This window comes from Colobus angolensis, unplaced genomic scaffold (genome assembly GCF_000951035.1).
Source record: "Colobus angolensis palliatus isolate OR3802 unplaced genomic scaffold, Cang.pa_1.0 Scaffold86, whole genome shotgun sequence".
NCBI classification, from domain to species: Eukaryota; Metazoa; Chordata; class Mammalia; order Primates; family Cercopithecidae; genus Colobus; species Colobus angolensis.
Window position 1 is genome coordinate 8,240,219 of NW_012122487.1, and position 9,635 is coordinate 8,249,853.

Here is a 9,635-nt window from a genome sequence, read left to right on the forward strand (position 1 = left end):
CCCCACTACCTTTCTTCACCACATTTATTTTCCAGTAGAATTTTCCGGTCACATGAAGTACACAAAATACATGATATACATACCTTGTATATGAAATATAAAATACCCAAACAAGGGTTTTGCCCTCAAATGTTTTATGCCTTTCCAGAAATACTAATTGGTGAGGTTTCCAATAGGAGCTGCTCTATTAAGATTTACTGGGTCTTTGTTCTGTAGCAACTAAGTGAAATGTTTTATAAATACTACTTAATTCTATGACATCTTTAAACAATTCCAGTTTCTACTTCTAGGAAATGGTAAAGTGCTTGTGGCATAATGCTTAATCAGTGAATAAACTTGTATATTGGGGAATACTATAATAAGAGAAGTGAGACTTTCCCCCCAGTATGTGATATGATTATAAAATCATAACAGTGATTTTCATTTGGGGTTTATGAAATTGATTTTATGACTTTATAATCACTCAATAGACGTGCAGACAGGCACAGCTTTCCTGGATGTAAACTGATGAAGAGTAAAGGAGTTTCTGGCAAATGGCAAAAAGGCAACATCTGGTGGGAAAACCATCCATCTAGGTTTAATGACAAGCTGCTCCAGGAGCTGTGTCAATGTGATCCCTTATCTGTTTGTGTAAAATGAACTGACCGCCTGCCATCTTGCATGCCTCCAGGACAATGCCATCCTTCATATTCCTCCAACCAAAGCAAGCACAGCACATGGGAGAAGGGCATTTGGCGTCTGCTGCCCCCAGGGTCTTCCTCATCCACCACTTCTGGTTCCTTTCATCTGGAAAGAAGACCTCTTCCATCTTCCATGCAGCTAGCAGTCACCAGGGGAGACACCCTGCGGGGCTTTGAGTCTACAGATCTTTCTCAAAAGAAGCTTAGGACCCGTGGGAATAGCAAAACAGTAAGGATGGGGACCTTATGGGAATTGATGTGCAGAATACATATTAAAAGGATCAGAAGATATTAATAAATATTCTGAAACACTGAAGAAGCTGTTTTGATTTTCATAGTGATTGGGGGCCATTGTTCCTTTCACAGCTATGCAGTGCCTTCTGTATACAAAGATTTTGAGGCTGCCTTGCTTCTTTAATTGTACTAACTGAGGTGACAGATATGCTGATTCATCCATATGATTTCTACTTTGATTCCTTTTGTGACCAAGACAAATAGGAAATGATCTATGACCCTGAAATAGAGTGAGGTGAAATGATGCAATTGGGTGTGGAAGCCATGGCTTTGACCTTATTAACACAGCATTCTGACCATTGATATGCACGTGTGTGTGTGTTTGTGTGTGTGTGTATGTGTGTGTTCTTGGACCTCTGTGTACTATAGATATACTAAAAATAAAGATGTATTTTTTTCCCTGACTGGAACTGTGTATGTGTGAATTCACACAACAACCATAAATTCTGATTAGGCCTAGTGATTTTTGAAATTCCAATGATATGGGCATGGGAAATCTTAAGATATGTGTGTTTTGTAATTGTTCAGACATTAGCAAGATCTTTTGGTGGTTTTACCCTAGTGCTAGTTATTAGTCAATCTGATTCTGTTCATATTTTGTTATCTGTCAATTTCAGGTTCGTCCATTCTCTGTTTATAGAAATGGAACAGACATCATCTATAATGTAAGTGTAGTCACAGAATTGCCAAATTTCTTATATTTATGGATGCAAGTATTTAATGAAACTATTATTTTATATTTTTTATATTTATATATTTCTCTCAAAAAATTGTTTTGAAATTAGAGGCTTGGGTGTTCAGAGAAACAAATCCTCTTATCTTTTTGCTTTGACTGAATTTTTGAACTGCTCATTTTTTTGTTTGCTATCTTGGTGTTTGTTTTTTTCCTTATTGTTGTTGATTGTTGGTTTCCTCAAGTATCATGGGATAGTTTCCTTGAAACTGGAGGATGACAGTTTCCCAACTCACAAAAGGAAGGCCAAAGTATCCATCATTAGTCAGCCACAAAAGACAATCAAAGTGGCAGAACTGCCTCAAGCAGATAAGGTGGAATCCACAACTGACTCACACTTCCCCAGACAGGTATGAAAATCTTTGTTGCTTCTTATTCACCTTAGAACAAGTTGTTTGCTGGGCCATAAACACACTTAATTCACAAAATAGCCTCCAAGGTTGGGGGGATTGTTTACCCAACACAAATGCTTCCTAAGAAATGAAAACCTAAAGAAGGTGAATGTGTGAGCAACTTTCCTTAAGTCAATTCTAAATTGCTAAATTGCCTTTCCTTCCCAAAGGACCAGTTACCCTCATTTCCAAAGAACTGCACTCTGGAATTAAAAGGACTCTTCCATTTTGAAGAAGGCATCCAGAAGCTGTATCAGTGCAATGGGATTGCCTGGAAAGCCTGGAGTCCCCAAACCAAGGTAGGAGACAGGCTGAGCAGCCAAGCACCTTTGCTCGCAATGTGCTCTATGAGAAGCTAATAAAGAGGAACAATCTGGTGCATGACTCAACCCATGCTACATCTTCCTGCCATTGTTATAACTTGAAGGCCAAGAGGAAACAATGGCCCAAAGTGGCTTTTTAAAAATCACAAAATACGTTAGCTAAATCAATACCATTTAAGAAGATGTTTACTTGTTTTGTTCAGTTGTCAGAATGTCAAAGTTGTAACATTGAAACGTTGCTGACTGTGGTAGTGTTTTCTGTAAGAAGCCATTGCATTTCTCAAGATGGAGAATTGGAATTAGGACTGACTCCCTTTGCAGTGACGAAACTACTTGACTGAAGTTAAGGAACTCTTAGGGCTCCTTATGCTGAACCGACTCCAGATTGTAAAGACCATTATGATATGAACACAGACAACTATTTTTCAGGATGTGGAAGACAAATCCTGTCCAGCCGGGTGGCACCAGCACTCAGGCTACTGTCACATCTTGATCACAGACCAGAAAAGCACCTGGAATGCGGCTGCCCGAGCTTGCAGGGAACAGTAAGGAACCCTATTGCACATTTGGTTGATGTTTTCTTTTCCACTATTTCTCTATTTTCTCATGGAAGTGGAGAACTGCTTCATTCATTCAACAAGTATTGAGTGCCTAATATCTACCTGGCTTTGTTTTAGGAGCCCCAAGGCAGTTCCCTAGTTCAGAATGGATTTGTGATGGGCCTTGATGATGAATTTGGTTGGTGCAAAAGTAATGGCAGTTTTTGCCATTACTTTTGCACCAACCTAATATTTGACTTAGCTCTTTTCTATTAAAGCTGCACCATTGCCATGTTTCTTTTTCTGTTCTTTTCTTTTCCTCTCTGTCTCAGTCTTTGTGAGGAAATCAGGAGATTTTCTCAGTCAGCAGCATTGCAGTTTATTTTTTTATGTGATAAGAATTCCTGCCCATTTAATTGAAAGTATATAGTAATGAAAAGCCTTATAGCATCAGGCTGCTAGCAATGCAATTATATAGCAATGATTATAAAGCTGGACAAGTAAGACAAAGGCTCACTGGGTAACAGAACATTCAATAAAGGATGACTTGTGGTCAGAGAATGACAACCAATGTATATAGTCCAGAAGGACTTTAAAAATGCATGTGTACCGATCCCTGACCCTCCTTTTTTTTTTTTTTTTTTTGCCAATCTGGATATTATCCAGACAACACAATTAGACTAATATGCCCCATGGCTGGAAATGGAGACTAGGGAAGTCTCTGGTTATTATTGATCAGATCTTGTACTTCATAAAATTTAAAAAGTTATACACATCTTAAGATGCCATTAAGAAAATGAAAGAGCAAACCACATTCAGGAAAAGCTATTCTCAAATCTTAAACCCAGACAATATAAACAACTTCTACAAATCAATGACAAAATGACAATTCAAACAATAGTAAATGATTTATAGTCTTCGCAAGAGTAGATGTCCAGTTGGTCAATAAATAAATGAAAAGGTGCTCAAAACTGTTACATATGAGGTAAATGAAAATGAAAACCACAATGAAATACCACTTCACACCTACTATAATAGTTACAATTATAAATATGACAATCCAAATTTTTTTTTAATGTTTAAACTTTTATTTTAAGTTCCCGTGTAAATGTGCAGGTTTGTTACCTGGGTAAATGTGTGTCATGGAGTTTGTTGCATAGATTATTTCATCATCCAGATGTTAAGCCTAGTACTCATTAGCTGTTTTTCCTGATCCTCTTCCTCCTCTCACCTTCCACACTCCAATAGACCCCAGTGTGCGTTGTTCCCCTCTATGTGTCCATGTGTTCTCATCATTTAGCTCCCACTTATGAGAACATGCAGCGTTTGATTTTCTGTTCCTGCATTAGTTTGCTACAGATAATGACTCCCAGCTCCATCCATGTCCCTGCAAAGGACAAAATTTTGTTCTTTTTTATGGCTGCATAGTATTCAATGGTGGACAATACCATATGTTGATAAAGATATAGAGCAAATAGAATTCTCATGTGTTGTTGGTGGAAGTGTAAAATGATACAATCACTTTGTAGAACTGTCTAACAGTTTCTTATAAATTTATATGCATCTACACTATGACCTAACATATTCTACTCCTAGGTGTTTGACCAAAAGAAATAAAAATATATGCTAAAAAAGCTTCATAAAAATATTGCATAGTAACTTTATTCACAATGATACTAATTTGGGTCAATGTTTTTTGTTATTGATGTTTAGAAATACTTGATATTTTTCCATCAACAAGAGAATAAATTGTTTTGATAAATTATTTTATAACTGATGGAATAGACTACTGAAACTTCCAACAATGTAGATAAATCAAAAATAGAACATAGAGAGAAAGCAGCCCTACACAAAAGAATACTTATTATATGATTCCATTTATATAAATAAAATCTAATCTATGTTGTTAGAAATAAAAAATTGTTATCTCTGGTAAGATTGTGGAATGGCTAGAAAATAGCACGAGGCAATGTTCTAAAGTAAGAGTAAGTGTTCATTGTATTATTCTAAGTGGTTATTAAATGGATGTATATACAATTGGCAAAACTCATCAGTTTGAATATTTAAAAATCTATTCATTTTATTAAATGTAAATTATACCTAGATTTTTTAAAAAGCTAATAAAATGTTTTAAAAGTGTGTGAAACCACCTTTTTCTTCACTGATGTATTTCATGTTTTAACTACAAGTAGAGTCACCAGAGAGGTTAATCAGTGGCTTTCAGGATTTTTTTTTGTTGATAAGTTGGCGGTATCAAATAAGATAAAATATTAAAATTTTTACAAATAATAATTGCTTTAAATACATATATTTCCATAGTGCTACATGTTAAAGAACAAATAAGACATTCTTCCATCATTAAGATGGTTAAGATGTTAAAATGATATCTTAACTATTTGTCATTTAGTTTGTCTTAATGCATTCTATCAGTAGAAGTAGTAGTATTGGTCTTTTTTCCTCCTTGAGGAAAGGGCTTTGATGTTGATCAAAAGCTGTCTAAACTAGCAAGAAGAAGATTGCAGTATGCAGCAATGTGGGGAGAATACGATGGTGTCTTTGCTTACAAAATTAAGGGAACAAGTAGTTATACTGCAGCCAAAGTTATCAAGATTAAATGGTTGCTGGGATTTGTTGATAAAATGTAGATGAACAGAACAGAACTTCCCAACTTGAAGTTTAGAAGCAACCTTTTGTACATCTTCCAAGGTTCTTAAAGGACAATGCAAATAACTGGTCTATAATGAAGCTTTCGTTGGTTCTTAACGTATGAGAAAAATAAGGACAGTATGTATTGAGAAATATCTTTCCATTCAGTTATATATGGTGGTGTCAGATTGCCAAGTGTTTTTTTTAAAGGACTGTTCTTTATTCTGAGATTATAATAGTGCAGTTTTCATTGTCAAAAACCACTTTTTATGAAATAATAGCAACTTATAACATTGTTGATGCCCTCATGTTGACAAACCTACATCAGTCTCCCATCATCTTTTGTTTTCATTTTATTGTTCAATCTATTAATAATTATGACTAGGTTCTATTGGTGAGTAGCAATGAGTTCTTCACATATCTATTAATACTGTAGTATTTGATCATCACAATAGTAAACTTAAGGTCTAAATTAATTTAAAAGCATAGATACTTTCTCATGCACTTAATCTGAGATTTCATCTGCAGCTTGGTTTTAAGCACCTTCACCCGTGACCCTTTTATATTAGCCTAACTGTAGTCTGCATGCCTCCTTGTCAATAGTGTCTTACTTTTATGTTTACAGTATATGAAATTGTTTCACATGTATTAGCTTATTTGGTCCTTCCATCACTTCTCTTATCTAAGGTTTACAGATTTATTTTAAAAAGAGGTTCAAGGAAGCAAAATCACTTGCTCACAGGCATACAAGGAAGTAAATGAAAGAGATAGAATTTAGTTTTTCATCATTATACTCTCTAAAACAGGTCCCCTAAGTATAGCGGGTTTCTTATCATAGATGTACTGACAAGTATGTGTATTTTAACTATGTGTTGAGGTAACCCAAAGTAGATTTTCAAAATTATGTGTTAATAATTGTTTTTCTCTCACTGCAAACACATATTAAGTTTTTTATTAAATTATGGCCTCTAAATTTCCTTTGGATTTGAATCAAACTAACCTTTCAAGGCAAACCTAAAGTAAGATCAAATTCCTAGTTTATAGATTCATTCATTTAACAAATATTTCTGAAAGTCCTTTACAGAGGGTCATCCACAACACCCATATTTCCATAAGGACAGCAAATTTTGCTTTATCCTTTGTCCCTAACCAGATTGCTAACTCAACTCGACCTTTATCTCCAATCTTCTTTCCTCCCCATTGGTGTTTTATTATTTTTCTGAGTCAAAGGAGCCAGACTCCTAGATTATGCATTTCTTGAATTTACATGTTGTAATCTCATCTGCTCATTTCCTCAGGCAGTCATTGTACATTTGGTAATTCTATTATTATAGAGCATTATCTATGAAACCATTTTGTTTTCCCACAGGAGTGTCTGGAACCCCTGCTGGCCTATCCTTAGAGTTACCCTGAAATCTACCTAAACTTAATAAAAAATTTTCAGAGAAGCAGATATTTATTTCTATAACCAGAAAAATTAAAGCTTCTGTTTCTAACTCTATACCACAAATATTTGTGTATGTGTACCTATTTATAATTGTATATCCATATGTACACCTATACAGATAACACCCACCATATTTTATATGTATGTGAGCATAAAATAAAAGGAGTGATATTTTTATAAAATATTAAACAAATGAATACCTAAATATTTCTTTTGTGAATAACTATGCTCTTAACATTTTACCTGTCTTGAAGCAGAGCTATCTTCCCATCTTACTCTTTTGGAACTTCTTGCATTTTGGAGAGTCAAAAAGAAAACCGAAATTGTACTTGGGCAGCTAAAATGGATTTTACCAAGTTTGTTTTAAAGACAGCTTCAGGAATCTTCAAGCTATAGAAGATGTTAAATATCCTTGAATAAAACCCATTACATCCTGATGCTGAAGTTGAGGCTGCAAAGTTAGGGAATTTCAGTAAGCGAATTAGTTCAGTAAGAGAATTAGGGAATTCATTCAGGGAATTAAGGGGTAATCAGGAAGTGGAACCCTGGGCTCTCATGCTCTGTACAAAATGTCTTAGTGACTGGGACAGTACCTCAAGCCCTCCCTCAGCCTGTGTTTAACACAAGTTTCATATTGTGTGTTCTAAGCCTACAGCACATTAGAATGACCATGTTGGATACGATGGGAAGGGGAGGAGAGGAGATGCCTCATCATACTTACTTACTGTAACTGTCAGACAGGAGCTGAGAGTCAATAATGAGGTCAGAGCCAAGTCACAAAACCCAATCCAGCTGTCTAAGGCCATTCAGTGGAGGGGCAAAGAGCCTCATATATCTAAGAAGGCCTAGAAATTATCATTGCATCAGACAGCAGCAAAGTACTATTATTAGTGGGGGAAAATCATTTAAAAATAGACAAATTACGTTCACCATATCTAGTCTGGAAAAGCAGAGAAATAGATCTGAATTTTGAAAAGTCATAGGCAAAATAAATAAAATTGAATTCAACAGCTATCTAACCTAATGTGTTGCTAATTTTGTTTCCTACTTTTCTTTTCATATCGATGGATATTAACCAGACAAAAAGATCATGGTGATTTAACTTACTTTTTTCCTTGTTTGATTTTTTAAATGTTTAAAATTATTTTTAAAATTTTAATTTTATGTTTAATTGACAAATAATAATTGTATGTATTTGTGGGGTACAATGTAATGTTATGATACATATATACATGATGTATTTGTTACTTGTTTGAAACTTTTTGGTTTTTTAGTTTTAAAAAAGAAAGAAAGAATTATTCAGTAGCTTTTTACTTAAAGCATTTTTAAAGAGGTTTTAATCAGCACTGCCAGGGAATTAGGCAAAATCAAATATTGCTTCTAGGAATAACTCAGCTAGCTGCAAAAATAATTTATAAAAAATTATGTTTTGCAAAAAATATTTTACATATGTTTGTAAAAACAAGAGCTTTAATTTCTACACATTACATGAAGGTTTGACAGTTGGGGCTATACTCATTTCATTGAGTATAATGAAGGAGTCATAATAATATGTTTATTTGTCTAAACGCACTAAACTCCAAATTTAAACCTGAAGTAATTTTATCTAAATAGTTAGTTTGGGCTACCTTACTCATCAAATTAACTTGGTATTTGCCAAATTTATACCAGCTAGAAATAAACTTATGAAAAGAATAGTATTTTGTCATTAAATAAGTAATTGTTATAAGCAATCAATTGCTGATTATCCAAAAAGATGTTTGAAACCTATTGTTTATGTTTTAAAACCTATTAATGTTTTATGCTGTAAAGTCCAGATATTATAATAAACCATCACTTTCTTTGATGCCACCTACCCCCACCCTGCAGATACTTTTTAAATAAAACTGCACTATTAAAATCTTAGAAAGATCTTTTTAAATACATACATTTTTGTGTATTTTAAACTTATTTTTATTTCTGTTATGCATTTCATATCAGCAGAAATGTTAACTGCTTCTTGTTGATGCTCTCATTTTCATTTGCGTGTAGATACATGGGCAACCTTGTAACCGTATTCTCCAGGCAGCACATGCGATGGCTCTGGGACATTGGTGGAAGAAAGTCCTTTTGGATAGGCAAGTATCTGTGCTGCACTGTGGAGGGAGGCAAGGACATGAAACAAACAGGCACCACCACCCTGCTACTCCCTTCCATGGGTCAAATGATTGTGGTTTACAATGATAGGCAATGAATAGATCTAACCATTTATCTTTTAAAACTCATCTTAAACCTTTTTTGACACAATACTTGCATTTTTAGACATCTCGCCCAAAGAAGTAAATAGGGATGTGGTCAGATTGACGGGCAAGAGAATTCAATGCAATAGCATTTCTAAAAGTAAAAAATTAAAAGTTGCTGTGACTAAAGAATGGTTAAATAAATTATAGTACAGCCATATGAAGGAATATGTAAGATTTAATGCTTTTGCAAGCCATTAAATAATAAAGACATAAAAAATTGCCTTATGTTTATTTATTCATTTAACAAATATATGTTGATGCACATTATATTACATATAAAACATAAAACGTATTCTATT

At 34.4% G+C, this 9,635-nt stretch overlaps 1 protein-coding gene across 1 annotated transcript in view; it reads left to right on the forward strand.

Moving 5' to 3' along the window:
- The window catches only part of FREM1 (FRAS1 related extracellular matrix 1), a 168,759-nt gene that overhangs the window by 154,237 nt on the left and 4,887 nt on the right, over positions 1-9,635 (forward strand). The window contains exons 32-37 of the mRNA XM_011930392.1: positions 671-909; positions 1,592-1,639; positions 1,893-2,057; positions 2,270-2,398; positions 2,852-2,967; positions 9,086-9,171. Coding sequence (XP_011785782.1) covers positions 671-909; positions 1,592-1,639; positions 1,893-2,057; positions 2,270-2,398; positions 2,852-2,967; positions 9,086-9,171 — 783 coding nt within the window. The remainder of the gene's footprint in view (positions 1-670; positions 910-1,591; positions 1,640-1,892; positions 2,058-2,269; positions 2,399-2,851; positions 2,968-9,085; positions 9,172-9,635) is intronic.